Here is a 20,000-nt window from a genome sequence, read left to right as displayed (position 1 = left end):
CCCTCCGAAGCGAGGCCGGGCAGCTTGCAGCCGCCCAGGCCTCTCTGGGTCCCGGCCGGCTGCATGGCCGCCCTCCAAAGCGGCTCCAAAGCGGCGGCGGCGAGGACGGCAGCAGAGCGTTCCCTGCGCATGCGCAGGGGACGTTCTGTAAGTTTTGGGGGGATTTAAGTATCCCCCCGATATTTTTGTCCAGTTTTTAGATTTTTGTGCACACGTGGGGACTGGCCCATGTGTACACAAACCTCCCCCGGCCCCCCAAGTGCCCCCGAAGTGCGGATATAGCGATCCGCACGGAGGGGGCAACTTGGCTATTAGATATAGTGATTCTGATTTGACTGGCTCTGGTCTTATGGATCATATAACCATGTGTATTGCTTTGCTCGGTGCCTGTGCCCTGAGTACATCTCTCTCTCTCTCTCTCTTCCCCCCCCCCAGTGCTGCTTGCAAACTTTGGCACCCTCTCGGCCATCCGCTACTTCCGGCGGCAAATCATGGCAGAAGGAGAGCACGGCACCTAAGCGCGTCCGGTGCAATCCCACCTGATTCCTTTCAGGCTGCTGGAGGACGATTTGCAAAGAGGCCACACTTTCTTCAAAGGCAGGGAATGGACTTTTGCGGATCCTGGATCGTAGGAGTTGTCTGTCCTTGCCCCCCCCCCAACATACACAGACTGGCAAAGCAAGCAAAGAGGTCAGACAGAAGATGGAGAAGACTCTGGACGTAAGATCCTGGTTCCGGCATTGATAGAACAAGGGAGCCACCGAAATGAGGACCCTGCCTTCTTTTCTGTTTCTCAGCTGGTAACTCACCTTGAACCTGTGAGATATTCTGGCCAGCCAGACAACCCACCCAGTAGCTAGCTGAGCCACTCCACCTAGAATGCAGGAGTCTACTCAGAGCTAACTGAGTACCCATAACTGTGAAAGGCCAAGGGTTCGGAGCTGAGAAGCGCAGAGTGGATGGTTTCCAATTATCTAAGAGCACTTGTAAGAAGAAGACTGAAGGGAAGATGATTCATCTTATCTGCAGGGGGCAGGAGCAATGGGTAGAAATGGATGGAAATTTAGATTTTTGCAAGAGAAGGGAATGTCCAAAATTTAAAGTTCTTACAAAGAACTTGAAAGGCCTAGAAGGAACCGCCCGTATATTTGTACATATTCCAGCCAATGGGACTTCTTGTCATTATGCACGGCCTACGGTAGTGACGGGCAACCTTTCGACATTAGGGCGTTTGTCCTTTTAATTGTGGTGTTGGCAGAGAGTCGAAACGTGTAACCTTCTTTGCTACCACATTAAAATTATCCTGGGAAGAACTCTTGGGACATTTCAGCAAGTGTCTGGTTTTCTTATAGGCATTTGAAGGGGTGAATGATTTATGCTCCCTACCTGGCATTATTACAGCAAATAATTTCAATTGCTTTGTGGGTGAGCTATTACGACTGTACTGACAGGGGACTGTTTCTTGAGAGTCCGCAAACTCTTAGGCCAGTGGAAGTTCTTTGATTGATTTGGGTTTTTTGCCATCAAGTCGCAGCTGACTTATGGTTAGGGTTTCAAGGCAAGAGACGTTCAGGGCTGGTTGGCCATTGCTTGACTCTGCATCATGACCCTGGTACGCCTTGGTGGTCTCACATCCAAATCCTGACCAGGGCCCCCCTTGCTTAGCTTCCGAGATCCGATGAGATTGGGCTAGCCTGGGCTATCCAGGTAAGAGCCATTGGAAATTAGGCCAACCAAAAAGTGCCACGTCCTTGATTCAGCCTCAGCCTTCTATGGCTAAGTACTGAGCCAGCCCTGTGGTTAAACAGGGAGAGAATGGTCAGCTCAAGATCCTCCACTGAGCTTTACAGCAGAGGGTAGATTTGAATCCAAGACTTCCCCCCTCCTGCACCCTAATAGAATGTCTTTTGCAGTTCCCACTCTCTTCCTCTACTGACGGTTGCCAGCTTATTTCCTGGCCCCGCTCCTATTTTAGGCACAAGATATTTCTCTCCATTCTTCTGGTAACCCTATGACAGGCCGGCCATTCCATAAAGCAACCACTGCTTTATTTTTGGCCACTGTGAGCAAACTCCAGATAAAACCCCAGTCATGACTTATTACAGGCTCCTCTCTCAGGAACAGCTTTGTCCTATCACTGCATCTGTACAAAGGCAACAAGCTTTACCCATTGAATTTCCATGGACGGTGCAGCGTTTAAAGCACAGGAGCACCATCGGGGAAAATGTTGGCAATGCTATGACTCTACCTTGAAGTGTGCAGATTTTTTTAAAAAACCAACAGTCTTGCTCTGAATGACCAGTTTCTCTTGGCAAGCTTGAGAACCAAGCAGCAAATCATGGTAGCTGATAAGATCTCCAGAAACTGCGGCTTTTGCTTTCTCATCTCCTAGCCGTAGAACAAAGCTAGAGTCCACTTGAAAAAGTGTGCCTTGCACATGAAAGCTCATACCTTGAATAAACCTTTGTTGGTCTTCAAGGTGCCCAACTGGACTCTTAACTCTGCTTCAGCCCGACACGGCTGACTACCTGGATCTATCTTCTCCTAGCAGTGAGGGGAGATCAGAGTCCCACTTTGCACAGCAGGGAAATGAGGGTGGATAAAATATAGCTGCCTTAGAGAAAGAGAAGGCCGCAATGCTCCTTGTGACCAGACCTTGGCAAAGGAGACAGTGAGAGAGAGGGAGGGGGAGAGAGAGAGGGAGCCAAGTATCGGAAACTGCAGCCAGCAATGGGAGATAAAGTCTAAGAACAAGTTCCAAGGGGAAGCACTAACTAGCCCTGGCTTGCCTGTGCGTTTTCCCACGTCTGTTCATTCCCCATCTGAATCCACTGAAGTCAGTGAGCTAAGCTTCCAAAGGGGGTAATGCTGTTGAGAACAACACTAGAAATCCCAGGAAGAGATGCAAGGAGGAAGATGTGGGGGACAGACAGTCTGCCGTAAGAATGCTCTTATTTCTTGATTACACTTTCAGGAACAGCCTGCCATCGGGAGGCAAACCTTTTCTTGTCCACAGCCAGCCTCCTAACCTTACACAGCTTCTCACCCACAGCAATACCCTGTTGGCCTGCCGTAGACTGGAGTCCAGCGGCACCTTAAAGACCCACAAGATTTCCCAGGGTATAAGATTTTGAGAGTCAGCTAGGGATGCCAGCCTCCAGGTGGGGCCTGGGGATCTCCCGCTTTGACAACTGATCCCCAGCCGACAGAGATCAGCTCCCCTGGAGAAAATGGCTGCTCTGAAGGGTGGACTCTATGGCATTGGACCAGGCTGAGGCCCCTCCCCTCCCCAAACCCCGCCCTCTCCTGGCTCCACCCCCAAAGTCTCCAGGTATTTTCCAACCCAGACCTGGCAACCCTAGAGTCAGCGCTCCTTTCTCAGAGCCCTGGCTCTCAAAAGCTTACATCCTGGGAAAATCTGTTGGTGCTACTGGACTCAAATCACGATAAATAAGAGAGAGCTCTGAGCTAGGGTTGCCAGCCTCCAGGTGGGGCCTGGAGATCTCCTGGGATTACAACAGCTCTCCGGACTACAAGGATCAATTCCCCTTGGAGAAAATGGCCGGCATCCCTAACCCGTAGTGGGGCTACTGGTTGGCCCCTGTAAAAAAACAGGAAGCTGGGCTCAATAGCCCTGTGGCCTAATCCAGAAGGGCTCTTCCTGTCTTTTCATGTTCTTAGTTAAAGAGTACAATCGAGCATGCACAGAGTACCATTCTGTTTCCGCACGGTAGCTACAACTAGGTCTCTCTCTCACACAACGTATCTAGAAGAGTTCGAAAGGCTTCTAGCTCAGATGTTTTGATGCTTATTTAAGAAATGACTGCTAGCCTCAACCTCTGTATCCGGGACTCAGGGACGCTGATCAAACTTTTTGGCTCTGGCCTCTTTCCTACCAGCAGCTGAGTCTCCTGGTACCGTCAGGGCAATGACCTTGATATCTGAAGAAGTGCGCATGAACACGAAAGCTTATGCCCAGAATTAACCTTTGTTGGTCCCAAAGGTGCCACTGGACTCAAACTTTGACCTTGATGAATGTATGCAAACTCTATGTGTGTGTGTGTGTGTGTGTGTGTGTGTGTGTGTGTGAGAGAGAGAGAGAGAGAGAACGAACGAACCTTGCCAAGGAAAATGGAATTGGCTGGCATTTAGAGACACCAAGCGGGTACAGTGGTGCCCTGTCGTCACCCAACATGCCACTTGCCATGCTCCCCAGCACCTGACAGCGAGGGTACTGCCAAGCGGATGAAAAAGTCAGACAGGTGCTCCTTGCATTTGCATTGTCTGCAAGTTTCAGCCCACCGCCTGAGCCAGCCTCCCTCCCAGAAAAGGGCGGCGGACTGAAGGTTAGCACAGGGGGAAAGAGCCGCCCAGAGCTGAAACGAACGTTGGGAATGCAAAACCACGTGAAGGCCAAACTAACACAGCCGTTCAGTGTACAGGATTAGCCCACCCAGGCCAGTCCAGGCATGAGAGGGAATCCTGTACTTTTCAGTACATTAAACAACAAACCACGAGCTGGTCTATACCCTCTCTGGTTTCTAGACAATTTGCCACCAGAACCTCTTTTCACTAGTCCCTGCTTTTCCTAAGGGAAGAGATTCCAAAGCCTTAGTTGGCATCTGGGACAGAACACATTAGCAACTCAATCCAGAGATGCACACTTTTACTCTTACCAAGGTAGCTTATGTGGTCAGGGTTAGGCACAAGACTTAGACTTGGAATTCAAGTTACAACATCAGAGACCATTAGAAATAAGATGGATCTTTATTCAGTACAGAGCACAGCAAACAGACTAGGAGATTACAAAATAACAAAGGATAGGGCAATTTGCCTTAACTACACATTAAAGATACATAGTTACCAATTCAGGAACATCCAACAGTCCAGAATAGTCCAAGGGATTTTGAAGGGAAATCCCATCTTTGCACACCCATGTGCTCCAAGTCACAAAGCAGGTCTTTGTTTTCCAAGAGACAGCATTTCAGGTGCAATAAAACAGGCAGCAAGAGCCTCAGAGCTAATAGAACAAGAGACTCGAGAACAAGAAGAAGTCACTCCCATAGGGATCAAACAATTATACCCCAATCTAATAATGATTAGCCATGGCCATTCGGCAAATCACGAGCAGCAGGGGTGTGTGGCCAATTTCAGGTTGCTATAGCTGCACATAAGGTGTGTGTATAGATTGGCTAGGAGTTTGGAGACCCCGCCTGCAGTCATGTGACCCCAAACTCCAGCTACTTCATTGTGTACATGACTTGTCGCATGTGGGCCAGGAAGTGGAGCCATGAGGTCTGGCTTTTAGCATGAAGGTGTGAAAGAATGTGGGTTTATGGCATGGGTATTGAGGCCATGTGGCCTCACCATTTGGCTTGCAACAGGAAATAAGACACAGCATGTTATCATAATGTAATCACAGGAGAAGGCATGTGGATCTTGCATTTGCATTTTCTGCAAGTTTCAGCCCACTGCCTGAGCCAGCCTCCCTCCCAGAAAAGGTCTGCAGACTGAAGGTTAGCACAGGGGGAAAGAGCCGCCCAGAGCTGAAACGAACGTTGGGAATGCAAAACCACGTGAAGGCCAAACTAACACAGCCATTCAGCATCATGCCGGGTTTTGCCAACAGGGCAAATTCAAAACAGGATGAAGGTATTTTGATGGTGGGGCTGCCCTGGTTGTTGTCTGTGCAGGCGAAAGAATGGCAGAGAAGAGGGTCAGCCCTGGGCACCTGCGGTCAAAAGGATCAGAGGGGCAAGGTCCTGGAGAGTGTCTGCTGCGCAGAACAGATAGGCCTGGCCTAGGCAGACCAGGGGTTAGGGTTGGGTATCAGTCTTGTTCATATGTTCACTCAGACCGCTTGTGTTGAGAGCAACCACAGTTGAGTAGCTCAGACCACCCGTTGGCATGCAAAAAGAACTGGCCAGAGTACTTGGCTGGAATTCGCTGCCAGAGGATGTAGTGATGGCCACGGGCGAGGGTTGCCAGCGCCAGGTTGGGAAATACCTGGTGATTGTGGGGGTGGAGCCTGAGGAGGGTGGAGTTTGGGGAGGGGAGGGACTTCAATGGGGCATGTCACGGCTCAGGTGGGGTGTCACTTGACGCTGCCACCACTCTGGTTCCAGGCTCCTCTGAGAAGGCCCAGAGCACCCTCCCAGGCCTTTAGACCTCCCTTTTGGCCGAATAATAGGCATGAGGACCAGGCAGAGTGAACAATGAAAACAGTTTATTTTCCAGGAGGTCAAACAAACAAGGTGCAGAATAATAACAGTAAGTGGGTGAAAAGAAATCAAATGCGCTAACGCGTCTAAACATATACTGTCCCTAGCTCACTATCAAGTGGCCTTAGACCAGGGGTCATTTCCTGCAGGAGCGCACAGGAGTGAAGCTTCGTCAGTATGGAGCCAAGGGGGTGGGAACATGAAACAAGCCCCACCCCCTGCTCCCAGCAGCCTTTAGTTGGGCTATGAGGAGCAAGAAGCAGCCAGATAAGTTGCAGAGTCCCCCCCGGCCCGCCTTCAGGTACAAGCTCTCCCTCCTCTGTGAGGGCAGATCTGCATGTCCCCCCCCCTAGCAATCCAAAACAGTCCAGTGGCACCTTTAAGACCAAGTTTTATTCAAGTACAAGCTCTCCCTCCTCTGTGAGGACAGATCTGCAAGTGTGTCCCCCCCAATAGCTAGCAATCAAAAAGAGTCCAGTGGAGCCTGAGCGGTGGGTGTTGCCTTCTGGTGATGTCACGGGGGGGGGGGTGCCATATGCAAATAAGTTATGCAAATAAGTTATGCTAATGAGCCCCTGCACCTCTTTCTCTACGAAATGACCCCTGCCTTAGACTATTCACCCTTCCCTCAGGATGAGGGTTTCTTCCCCTCAGCAGCCTCAGTCCCTTCTGGCTCTGTTCCCTGGGAAGAAGAACAGCTTTCCCCCTTGTACCAGTTCCTATATTCCCCAGCCCTCTTCTTCCCTGTTGGTCAAAATCGGTGCCAAAACTCCCCAAGGCCTTCTGGGGATTGTAGGCCCAGCCTCCCTTACTGCTAGCCAGGCTCCCTGGGCCTAGTAGGCCTCTGGTGGCACAGCCCAGATCATGACAGGGCATAATGCCATAGAACCCACCTTCCAAAGGGGCAGTTTCCCCCAGGTAGACTGATCTCTGTCACCTGGGGATCAGTTGTAATAGTGGGTGATCTCCAGCTACTGCCTGGAGGCTGGCAACCCTAAAGGTTCACTTGGACCGCTTGTGTTGAGAGTGACCACAGTTCAGTAGCAGAGAACAGCCCTTGGCATGCAAAGAGATCTGGAATTCACCACCAGAGGATGTAGCGATGGCCACAGGCATAGACACCTTTAAAAGACAGATGTATGTACTTGGAAGGGCTGTCATGTAGAGAGGATGGTACGGAGTTGTTTTCTGCTGCCCCAGAAGGTCAGACCAGAACCAACAGTTTGAAATTAAATCAAAAGGGTTTTCGGCTAAACATTAGGAAGAACTTCTTGACAGAGCGTTTCCTCAGTGGAACAGGCTTCCTCGGGAGGTGGTGGGCTCTCCTTCTTGTGAGATTTTCAAACAGAGGCTAGATGGCCATCTGTCGGCAATGCTGATTCTGTGAACATAGGCATATCACGAGAGGGAGGACAGGACGGGTTGCCTCAGTGCTTAGTTCTCGTGACCCTTTCTTACACGCCCAGGGAAATGCTGATCGACACTTTGGGGTCAGGAAGCAATTTTTCTCCAGGCCAATTTGGCCGGGGATCCTGGAGATTTTTTGCCATCTTCCAGGCGTGGAACAGAGGTCACTAGGGGTGTGGAGAGGGAGGTATTTGTGAATTTCCTGCATTGTGCAGGGGTTGGACTAGATGACCCTGGAGGTCCCTTCAGATTCTATGATTCATGGAGGAGAGGTCTATCAGTGGCTACCAACCTCTTTCGCTAGCCCGCTTACAGTCATCATAATGAATGCAGAAGGGAAAATTACCTAGGAAATATTTGGAAGATACAGCCATGAAAGGAATTCCATGATTAACTTTTGCTTCCTGTCTTTATTGCACCTAGCACTTCAAGTCAACAAACAGCCGAGACCTTGGTACAGGACGTAGCCTGAGATAGCGAATGAGTACAAAGAACCAAGCACACAACTGAACAGTCCAGTTTGCCACAAATCCCATCCTTTGAGATGTGTCTTAAGAAACTTTGCTTCACAATGAAGAGCTTTACAACAGCGGTCAGATCTGCAAGAGATCCTCTTCCCTAAAGGGCTGAGCACTCTGTGTATGTTTAGACGGGCACAACCTAGAACAGGAATTGACCTTCTAGCTGGACACATAACAGCGCTGTGTCCTGCCAGAAAGATCCGTAGGAAACCCAAACTCTCTTTGCATAGTAAAGAATTGGTGTTGAGTGCAGACAACGATCCATTTCATGCACCGCTGAAAAATCAAGTGAAGGAATGTGAAAATGAAGCCAGAGATACAGTGGTTAATGGGCTAGTGCTGAATTCATGAAGTTCATGTGCCCTAGTTACGGTCTTTCAGCCTATTTATTTATTAGGGGTTTTTTTTAGTTGCCACTCACCTGAAGGGTGTCATGGTGACTTACAACATTAAAACTAAGAAGGCAAAAACAACCATACCAATATCAAAACAGCCCAAACACGTGGTCACCTTCCAAAGGCCAACCTAAATAAGTCAGCTTGGCATGCTCTGCAGAAACTAAACAAGTCCAGGGACAAAGGGTATATGAAAGTACAGTCGACTGGAAAAGTTGCCCCCCCCCGCCACTTACGAAGGAAAAGTTGAGTCTTGAACATCAGAATGAACTGTGTGCATAGATGCAGCACCAGTGAATTGCTGTCCTGCGTGGACCAAGCTCAGGTGTTAACGTGGGCAGTTGGAGACAGATCAGATCCTAGAGTTATGACACACTGGGCAATTCTCCTGCGTGGCAAGGACGGGGTTTTTTTAATGCTGAAGAACACTCAAGATCTGGAACCCACTGCTTACATCCACCGACCTCGTTCCGATGTGTGTAGACGAGGGTTGCCAGCCTCCAGGTGGGGCCTGGGAATCTCCCGCTTTTACAACTGATCCCCAGCTGAGAGATCAGCTCCCCTGGAAAAATGGCTGCTCTGAAGGGTGGACTCCCCTCCCCTCCCCAAACCCCGCCCATCCTGGCTCCACCCCCAAAGTCTCCAGGTATTTTCCAACTCAGACCTGGCAGGCCTAGTGTGAACCAGGCCCGGGGCCGGCCACAGGAACCAGAGTAAAATCAAAACGGCATGTGTTACACATAGTTTGGTGATTATTTCTCCCAGTGCTTCCTGTTAAGCAATACAGCGGATGCAGCTGAGATTTAAACACCAAGATGGGCGGGTGCAGGGGCAGCGGGGCGGGGGGGGGGTCTATCACCATGCATCCTCAAGCTGCTTTTACCTCTGCTGCTATCGACACCAGGGGTCCTCAACCTTTTTGACACTGCGGGCACATTCGGAATTCTGGCACAGCGTTGTGGGCGTAGGCACAAAATGGCTGCCGCAGCTTACCTTCAGTCACACACTGAAGACCCTTGCACTGCCTGTGGTGGCAGCTGCTGTCCAAGCGATGTTTTTTTAAAATCTGCACAGCCAATCAAATCTTCAATGGCCAATCAGAGCAATAGCCCCAGGTGGCCCTGCCCACCTTACCTTCTAAAAAGACTTGGTTGTTGTTGTTGTTCAGTTGCACAGTCGAGTCCGACTCTTTGCGACCCCATGGACCAGATCCCTCCAGGCCCTCCTGTCTTCCGCCGTCCTCTGAAGTTGGCTCAATTTCATGTTCGTTGCATCGATGACACTGACTCACCATCTCATCCTTTGCCGTCCCCGTCTTCTTTGACCTTCAACCTTTCCCAGCATCAGGGCCTTCTTCTCCAGTGAGTGCTCCCTTCTCATTGGGTGGCCAGAGTATTTGAGCTTCAGTTTCATTATCTGGCCTTCCAGGGAACAGTCAGGGTTGATTTCTTTTAGGGTTGACTGATTTGATCTTCTTGCAGTCCAAGGGACTCTCAAGAGTCTTCTCCAGCACCATAGTTCAAAAGAATCTATTCTTCGGCGCTCGGCCTTCCTTATAGTCCAACTCTCGCAGCCATACATGACTACTGGGAATACCATTGCTTTGACCATGCGGACGTTTGTTGGCAGGGTGATGTCTCTACTTTTTATCATGCTGTTTAGGTTCGCCATCGCTTTCCTCCCAAGGAGCAGGCGAAAAAGACTTGGTAGGTACCTGGAAAGGTGCCAGCGTTCGTCATGGCACCCACGGGCACGTCGGGGGACCCCTGATCTACACCTAGGGTTGCCAGCCTCCAGGTGGGGCCTGGAGATCTCCCGTTCTTGCAACTAATCTCCAGCTAACAGAGACCAGCTCCCCTGGAGAAAATGGCTGCTTTAAAGGGTGGACTTTATGGCATCGTACCCTGCTGAGACGCCTCCCCTTCCCAAACCCCGCCCTCTCCTGGATCCACCCCCCAAAGTCTCCAGGTATTTTCCAACCCACACTTGGGAACCCTATCTACACCGGCACCCTGAATTAAACAAAAGGGGGAAAAACACTCCTCCAAAACACTTAGATATATTAACTTTATTAGGAGTATGCTCTTCAAAGAAATGGCCAAGAGAACTGTACAGCATCGGAGTCTAATACATTTCAGCCTTGCTCTATTCCCCATCGTGGACGCACGCACACACACACACTCTCACACAAGCGCACGCACACAATCTCCCCAAAAGGTCTTCGGATACTGCTCTAACACAGCTGCGCTCTCAGCCGTGCCCACAGGACACCAGCCCTTCCTGGACAAGCGATTGCTTCATACCTCTCTCTCCCCTGCCCTTCTTGCCATTGGATCCAAGCCCTCCTCCCGCTTCTTGGAGTACAAAAAAAAGAGTACACTTAGCAGAAGAATACCATAACCGCTGCCGTCCCCAGGGCCGTAATGCTGGACTGGCCAGGAACAGGAGGCAGTCCCTCAAGCAGTGAACGTGTCCCGGTTTGTAAAAAAAAAAATTAAATAGGATTTCCCGTCTTCCCACCTACCCCACCCCAAAGCACCCATGTTTACATATTTAAATAAAAGTAGCCCACTCAGAAGTGTAAACTTTGTCCGATGCTGTGATCTGTCAAACAGTTAAGCAAAAGTTCAAGTAACGAAGATTCACTGGTGGCTTCCAGATTGCGTATTGTGCATTCCAGAATGTGGAAGCCAGAGTATTTGGACTGCCTGGAAACTTGGAGAAAGGAGACAGCTTGTTTGCACGCTGTCTCCGTGGGATGAAAGACTACCTTTCGGAGACTTGTCCCTAGATTCAGCTCAGCTTCACCAAATCTCCCCTGCCTCTTTATCTCAGTGCCGGCAAGGGGTACTGATATCCCAGGCCTGGCCGCCATGTTTTCTTCTTGTTATACAGGCAATATTATAAACCATCCTGGCAGTCGGTTCATGAATCATGGGTAAAGGAGCGGCACCAACCTCACCCCAAACTGAACTGAGAAATATTCATTTAGGGCATATCCACATGATTCTGATGTAGGGTATCAGGTCACGAGCAGACATGACAAAGAGCGCAGATCCCAATCTGCCTGGGAAAGGCAAGCGACTCAAATGTACAGCCCCAAGTCAAGTTCAGAGCTCCACAAGGAGGAAAGAAGTACTTTCAGTCTGTGCTCAGTTTTGCTAAGCAAACCCGAACTCCCCGCTCTGTCATTAGCTTTTTAAGGAAGGAAAGGTGAAGACTGTGAAGGACATGTCTTCGTTCCTTTAAAAAACACGAGAGAGTGAGAGAGAGAGTACACACATGCATGTGCTTTGATTAGCAAATCCAAGCAGTATTTGAAGGGTTAAACCCCCTCTTCCTCTCCCCACATAGCCCTGATCAGAGTGGGAGGTACACAAACGCACAGTTTGCCTTTCTTGGGCAGAGAGTTGTGATCTTCATCGTGTCTGTTGGCGCCCACAAATCTCCTGTTTCTGCCCATGGCTGCCCACAGAGGTCCTGCTGCCCACCAAGGTACCCCATGATCCTTTGGCACACAAAGATTAGCTGTGGGAGGCTCATAATCCCAGGCACACTGGAGTCACGATGACCCTGAACATGCTCAAAGGCATATCTTTCTTTAGCCCATTCCAAGGCAAGGGGCTTGGCTTAAACATGTCGGGCTGAACTTTGGTGGAAACATATCTAGGAAAAGGATAAAGACTTCTGTCCAATGTGATCTCCCATCCTCGCCGCTCTCTAGAGGTTAACCTCTTATTCCCAACCGCAAACTCATTCCAGTGTCCCCATTTTCCCCCAAGCCAGTGATAACCATGCATTTTCACACGCCTGTCAGTGCTTTGGCTTCCCTAGGCCCTGATAACACCTCTGTGGCTACTGGGCTGTTTCACATCTGCAAAACCCTAATACTGAAGGGCTAAGAGTCCAGCTGTGACCATTTGGGGGTCGACAGCTCTTCCAACACTTCCAAGGGGCCCCATAGTCTTCATCTTGAATTCCCGATTCAAAGGCTTCTGCCTCTTTTATGCCGTGTGCCCTGGCCGGCGGCCGGCTCGCCTTCTTGTTCTTCATGCAGGGTATTCCCCCATTGTCAGCCTCACTCTATCCCACCCCTCACAAACAAAGATTTTCTTCATCTCAAGAGTCTTACGAACGTAAGAAGCTGCCCCGTCAAGGGTCAGACCGTTGGCCCGTGGAGCTCAGTGTTGTGACGGGCAGCGGTTCTCCAGGTTCCGAATGATCTTTCCCACCATCTGCCAGCTGCGATCTTTACCTTAAAATGTCAGGGACTGATCCTGGAACCTTTATGCAAGACATTTCCTCGGCCGCTGAGCCCCGCCCTTCCAGAGTCCAAAGTCCCACCCCAGGTTATAGCCACAAGAAGTCAGAAGGCACGGGGAGACTTTTCCCCTGGAATTTCAGACCCCCTTTTCAGACAGCCTTCTCTAGGCATTCGTGAGCTGCAAGGACAGACCACAACGTGTCCAGAAGTCATTGGGGAGATCGTAGCCATCCCTAAGAGACAGGAAACTGCTGTTGCCACATTCCTGAGTCTTGGGTAGCCCAAAACTCACACTCCGATTTGTATAACACCAGGCAGAGAAGCAGAGCATTGTGGGGGGCAAGCAGCCATGTCTTTTCCGGTGCAGACAGAGGATAACTGTCCTCTGGGGCTCAAGTCAGAGTCCTTCAGCAATGGTAAATCTCCTGCTCGGAGACGGGACCGATCCGTCGGGACCCCGTCTCCCTCGCTTCCCAGATATTGTCGTAACTGAAGTCACTTTGGAAGCTTTGGAGTTCTGCGTAATCGTGATAGGTCGAGTCGAGCCGCTCTCGTCCGTTTTCCGGCAGGTCATATGCGCCGACGCTTTTGTCTGGGGAAGCGGGGGACTGAAGTTAGTCTATTTGCAAAGAAAGCTGCCCTGCTGAATCAGACTACTGGTCTGCCCAGCCCTGTGTTGTGAGTTCTCTCCCAGGCCTGCAACCTGAGATTCTTTTAGCCGGACACAACACGGGCCACTCATTGACTCCACTGGAGCTTTGAGCATTTCTGATTGGATCTAAGAAAATCCAAGGGGCAAAGGAAATATTGTGCATCTTGACGAGTTGCCCACATTGTGACTCAGGAAAATTTGATACCACTGACTCCATGGGTAAACACCTTAGTGTAAGGTCTATTCTGTGTATGGTCTGTATGTTACTGTTAAATTAATGGAGTGCTCAGTACGGCTTATATCACTGAGGAAGGCCAGATACCAAAATGCATTTGGTACTGGTTCTTGTAGGGCTACGGTGGCTCAGAGGTTAAGATGGTGAGCTGCAGACCGCAAGAACTAGTAAAGGTAAAGGTTTCCCTTGCTCGAAAGCTAGTTGAATACGACTCTAGGGGGCGGTGCTCATCTCTGGCCAGCGCTGTCCGAAGACATTCCCGTGGTCATGTGGCCAGCATGACTAAACACCGAGGTGCACAGAACGCTGTTACTTTCCCACTGAAGCGGTACCTATTTTATCTACTTGTGATTTCTTGCTTTTGGACCACTAGGTTGGCAGAAGCTGGGGCCAGAGACAGCAGCTCACTCCGTCACGTGGCACTGGGGTCTCGAACTGCCAAACTACAGACCTTCCGGTCTGCAGCTCAGCATCTTAACCACTCTACCCAGTATTGTCTGTCTGCTCTGAGCAGCAGTAACTCACCAATGCTTCAGCCTGAGATTTTTCACGGCTCTGCATCCTACACTCCTTTTAACCGGAGATGTCCAGGACTGAATTTGGGCCCCCTGGATGCAAAGTTCACGTACCACCACCGAGCTATTTCTTTGTGGTTTCTGCTGAGTTCAGACCATTTCCCCCCCGCCCCAATTTGTTTGGTTTCATTAGGGTTCCCCACCACCACCAGGTGCCTGCCATTTGTCACTCCTTGTTCTTAGAATAAATTACCATAATATTTTGGGAGCATCCAAGGCTGGGGTTGTATCATGAGTGACACCGCAAGACAGACATCACACCTCCCTCTTTGTCAAGTGACTCACCTGAACCCGGCAAGGAAGGCGCTGGAAATTCATCCCTCGATAAAGTGCTCTGTTTCGGGGAAGAAAACAGAAATGCAAACACAGACTTAAAAAAATATCTGCAAGTGTTTCCCTTTCATGGCTTTATCAGCATTGCCTCTTAGGTGACCTAAGAGTCTGCGCCACCAACTCCCTTTCTGGCACGGTTTTATTTCTCCCCCCCCCCATGTGTTTATACCAAACATTCGGGAAAGCTGCATCGTGTAGATTTCTCCCCCATGGCCAAAGTAGAAAGAAAGGACCAAGACACAGACCCTAATAGGTAACCAAATGCCATATACAAGAGGGCACGGTGTGCTTACATGGATCAGGGTACAATTACTGGGCTTTTGGAACACAGGTGACTTTGTAGCTTAATTCTTTCTCTTAGACCAAACGTGTTTTTTTGATTCTAGACTTCAGTCTGCTCCAGCTCTTACAGTTTGCCCTTGGGACACAGCTGAGTAAAGTAGTATCGGGGTTTTCTCCCCTTCCCCTGTGCAATTCAGGGGCCTCTCTGTGTTTCTCCAGCTTTGTGGAATTACCTCTGAGACGGGAACATGGCAGAAGAAATGCCCTGCTGGATTAAACCAGATGTCCATCTATTCCAGGGCCTGATCCCCAAATACGGCCAAGCCAGAGGCAAGCAAAGCATAAGGGCAGCAGACCTGTCCTATTTTCAGTATAGTAAAGGTAAAGGTTCCCTTGCTCGAAAGCCAGTCGAATCCGGCTCTAGGGTTGCGGTGCTCATCTCCATTTCAAAGCCGAAGAGCCAGCGCTGTCCGAAGACATTCCCGTGGTCATGTGGCCGGCATGACTAAACCCCAAGGCGCACGGAACGCTGTTACCTTCCCACCGAAGTGGTACCTATTTATCTACTTGCAATTTCTTGCTTTCGAACTGCTAGGTTGGCAGGAGCTGGAACTAGAGACGGGAGCTCACTCTGTCATGCGGCACACTCGGGTCTCGAACTGCTGAACTACCGACCTTCCACAACCTGCAGTTCAGCGTTTTAACCACTTGAGCCACCGCAGTATACTCAGTATACTCAGAGGTAAAATGCAACTGAATTTGGAGGCTCTATTTAGTTATAACAATGGTAACCAGCTATTGACAGACAGGAAAACCTACCATTACAATATTGCACTGTGTTATCTACTGAATTGTTTTAGTTGGCTTTATGACTGTTTGGTGTAGTGGTTAAGTGTGCAATCTCTAATATGGGAGAACCAGGTTTGATTCCCCAACTCCTCCACTTGCAGCTGCTGGATTACCTTGGGCAAGCCATAGTTCTGTCAGAGCTGTCCTTGAAAGAGCAGTTTCTGTCAGAGCTCTCTCAGCCCCACCTGCCTCACAGGGTGTCTGTTGTGGGGAGGGGAAGGGAAAGGAGTTTGTAAGCCACTCTGAGACTCCTTTGGGTAGTGAACGGCGGGGTATAAATCCAATCTCTTCTTCTTCTTCTTCTCGTCTAAACTTCTACACCCAAGAAGCAAATGGCTGCCTGTAAGGTCCTGATCCTGACGCCTGGGCTACGTTAAGAAGCCTTTTGTCTATCCTGAACCTCCTGCCTGTCAGCTTCACCAGATGTCCACGAGGTTCTAGTATTTTGGGAGAGGGAGAAAAAAGTTCTCTTTGTCCACTCTCTCCACCCCATACCTAATTTTAGAAACCTCTCTATCATCATGACCTCCATTAGCCTTTCCTCGCAGGGAAGATGCTCCGAGCCCCTCTTCGTCTTGGTTGCCCTCCTCAGTACCTTTTTCCAGCTCTGCAGGGTTGTTGCTCCAATGATAAAATAGAGGGGAGAACGACGTTGTTGCTCCAATGATAAAATAGAGGGGAGAACGACGTCGTAAACCCACTTTAAGTCGTCATTGGGGAGGAAAAGGGGGTATAAATATGTAAAGGTAAAGGTTTCCCTTGCTCGAAAGCCAGTTGAATCCGACTCTAGGGTTGCGGTGCTCGTCTCCGTTTCAAAGCCGAAGAGCCAGCGCTGTCCGAAGACATTTCCGTGGTCATGTGGCCGGCATGACTAAACACCGAGGCGCACGGGACACTGTTTCCTTCCCACCAAAGTGGTACCTATTTATCTACTTGCAATTTCTTGCTTTCAAACTGCTAGGTTGGCAGGAGCTGGAACTAGAGACGGGAGATGCGGCAACTTGGGTCTCGAACTGCTGAACTACTGACCTTCCACAGCCTGCAGTTCAGCGTCTTAACCCCTTGAGCCACCGCGGCTCAATATGTAGACAGATACAATAAAGTGTTACAGGAACTCCACTTCGAAATACAGGAAGCTGGTTCGTACAAATTTGGTGAAATGGTCCTTCTGGGCCAGCAATGACTGACTGTCCACGGTTCTCCAAATGCTGGGGCAAAGGTCTTTCACGGACCCTTCCGTTGGAGATGCCAGGGATTGAACCTGTAACCTTCTGCATGCAAAGTTCGACCAATGAGCTAGGCCCCCTTCCCTATAGCTTTGGATTTTACTCACTGTTGCCAAATAATCCAGGTCTGAAGGAGGCATCACTGAAAAATTCAGCGTGGGGCCTGGGATGCTGAACCTCTTTGCCGCGATTGGCTCTCGCCAGTGGTTGCCAAGTAACGCCTGTGAGTTCTTCTTCTGCAGCGGAGGATGATGGGACACAGGGACAGACACCGGCATGGCTGGGTAGCCGTTTTGCTGCTCCAGGCCAGTCTGACCATGGCGTTTCAGGAACTTTCAAGAAAGGAGAATATCGCTGGGTTATACTTCGGTTGCTTCCAGGAGAGAAAAAAAGCTCTCCTCTGCACCTAATCCTGCTTGGACCCCTTTCGTAGTTGTATAGGACAAATCAGTTTAATGGAGCAAATATTTCTGTCTGTCTGGAGACTGTCCAAGGTCTCAGGCTAGAGGGAAATCTTTTTTGGATCAAGACCTTCTACCTACAAAGCCCGTGTTCTACTTATGAGCTACGGGTCTCTCATTTTCATACGTTTGCAATCTGCAAATCCTTCTAGGAAAACAAGCAACAGATTGACAAAAGGTACCCCGCGACGAGCCCTCTCTGTATTAGACGTCACGGCACTCTGCTGCACAATACATTAAGAGGAATATCCCACGATTCGATCTCCCAACATTATTCTTTTCTAACCTTAAAAACAAAATCATACTTGTTTTAAACCTTAAAATCCTGTAAAAGATTTGGATCAGGAGCGTGATGGCAAAGCTTTGGGATCACATCATTTTCACAATAGGGTCAGAATGTAATTCCTCACTTTGACATCCAAGAAGATTTATTCTTGCTGTGTGAGTATGAAAAAGTAAAGTATTACCTATGCTCAAAGGAGCTGGCCTAGTTCTTTTGTTCCTGAATGAGTTACCGTACAGTATGTTCATAGTATGTAAGCCCAGAACTGTGACTCTTCAAGAGAGACAATGGCACCTCTCTTCTTTAGGCATGTATTTACTTTATTTATATCCCCCCTTTCTTCCTAATGGGACCCAAAGCAGCTTACATTGTTCTCCTGTCTCCTGTTTTAGCCTCGCAACACCCCTGTGAGGTAGGTTAGGTAGACAGTGACTGGCCCAAGATCACCCATGGCACACAGGAATTCAAACCCGAGTCTCCCAGATACTAGTTGGACACTTTAACCACTACACTACGCTATACTGCCCCTGTGTTGGGAGTGATTTGAAGGATCTCACCCCTTCCCCCATTGGAAATTTATTCGCACAATGGTTGTGTCAGAACAGTAACTCATGCAGAGATGCATCAAGCAGCCCCTCTGTGGAAAGATGTGTTGGGGCTCGGGCGCCTTTATACATTTGACAGCATACAAGCCGTTGTCCAAACCCAAAGTATAAAAATTACTGTATTCCATATTTTGCCTTCCTGTCGTCAACTTAATATGTGCAATACCTCTTCTAGGAAGCTGCAGTCTGCTGCCTGGTGTGAAGAGGGAGAGTTAGGCGTGTAGGGGTCAGCATACATGGGGGAGGAAGACAGGGGTTTCTTCTCCAGGATTTCAGGCTCTGTGCAGTGCTGACTTCTCGGCAAGTTCCACTGTCTCATCTACAGAGGGAAGGAGGAAACAACATGGATGCGGCACTCGCACAGTAACACGGTCCCAGGGAAATGTTCAGATTTTTAGAAGTCCAAATGCAATTCTGCCCTGACCTGCATAGCCCTGTCTAGCCTGACCTTGTCCGCTCTCGGAAGCTAAGCAGGGTCGGCCTTGGTCAGTATTTGGCTGGGAGGCCACTAGGGACTACCAGGGTCATGGCACAGGACGCAGGCAATGGCAAACCAGTCGGAATTTGCAAGTTCTCTCTCTGTAGTCGTGAAAGAATTAACTTTGTTAGGCATGCTGATGTCCCATCTGGTTTAGTGAGGGACCCGACAGTGAAGCCTCTAGGTATTTGCAGTCAGAGCAAGGTGAAAAAAATGCATAATTTTTAAGTTGCAATGTGAACCTTAAGGGAGTTATGGGATGGTTGTGAATGGTTGTGTGAGTGTATATGAGTATGGTTGTAGGTCACCGAAATGATTGCATTTTTAATTTCGTTGTACTATGTACAATGACAATAAAGTATATTATTATTATTAGTAGTAGTAGTAGTGGGATTTTCCAGTTGGGTAATCCATACACTGGGCTAGGCCTGGAGAGTAAGGACTGAGTTTCAATGTATGGCCCTTTGTTGTTGTCGCTCTAGTCTTCCCTCACACGAGTTTCAGAAGTCTAAGGATAAACATACAGGTTACAGTAGCCAGGAAAAAAAATGTTTTCCCTGTATTGTTTGTTTCTTTCAACCAGTGTTCCCTCTAAGCTGAGTTAGTCTGATCCAGCTCACAGTGTTTTAGCCTCCTGCTCACACAGTTTTGTCTCAGCTCAGGAAGGAGGGCTCCAGAGCAGACTAATTTATGCAGGAGCCAAATTGCTCGCTCACAACTATAATGCCAGTCGCTCACAAAGTAGAAGTTTTGCTCACAAGACTGCACAACTGAGAGGGAGCATTGCTTTCAACCCCCAATAATTCCTTCCCTCGTTAGTAAGCAAAGTATCTTTTTAAAGCTAATACAAGTGTTCTGCTGCGTTACTAGAAATAGAAGAACAGATTGGTTTTATATCCTGCCCTTCACTACCCAAAGGAATCTCAGAGCGGCTTACAATCTCCTTTCCCTTCTCCTCCCCACAACAGGCACCCTGTGAGGTAGGTGGGGCTGAGAGAGCTCTGAGAGAACTGCCCTTGAGAGAACGGCTCTGAAATAACTTTTAACTGACCCAAGGTCACACCAGCAGCTGCATGTGGAGGAGTGGGGAATCAAACCCGGTTCTCTCAGATTAAAGTCCACACTCCTAACCACTACACCAATCTGGCTTTCTGGTTCCTAGTTCCAATAAGATTCTCCCTTCTGTTTTCCAGATATGGACCACTCTGCCAAT

General features: G+C 49.2%; 2 protein-coding genes across 2 annotated transcripts in view; one reads left to right on the top strand and one right to left on the bottom strand.

The window, feature by feature from the left end:
* Positions 1-657, top strand: part of PERM1 (PPARGC1 and ESRR induced regulator, muscle 1) — an 8,918-nt gene extending 8,261 nt beyond the window's left edge. The window contains exon 4 of the mRNA XM_015411677.1: positions 436-657. Within this exon, the coding sequence (XP_015267163.1) occupies positions 436-518 (83 nt within the window). The 3' untranslated portion in view covers positions 519-657. The remainder of the gene's footprint in view (positions 1-435) is intronic.
* Positions 658-11,894: 11,237 nt separating this feature from the next.
* PLEKHN1 (pleckstrin homology domain containing N1) overlaps positions 11,895-20,000 on the bottom strand; it is a 77,502-nt gene continuing 69,396 nt past the window's right edge. The window contains 4 exon segments of the mRNA XM_015411678.1: positions 11,895-13,400; positions 14,556-14,604; positions 17,068-17,292; positions 18,476-18,628. Of these exon segments, the coding sequence (XP_015267164.1) occupies positions 13,216-13,400; positions 14,556-14,604; positions 17,068-17,292; positions 18,476-18,628 (612 nt within the window). The 3' untranslated portion in view covers positions 11,895-13,215.

The sequence above is a fragment of the Gekko japonicus genome, unplaced genomic scaffold, assembly GCF_001447785.1.
Source record: "Gekko japonicus isolate JY-2015 unplaced genomic scaffold, Gekko_japonicus_V1.1 scaffold76, whole genome shotgun sequence".
Lineage (NCBI taxonomy): Eukaryota > Metazoa > Chordata > Lepidosauria > Squamata > Gekkonidae > Gekko > Gekko japonicus.
The sequence above is the reverse complement of the archived record's forward strand: the minus strand, read 5'-3'. Positions and strand labels throughout refer to the sequence as shown.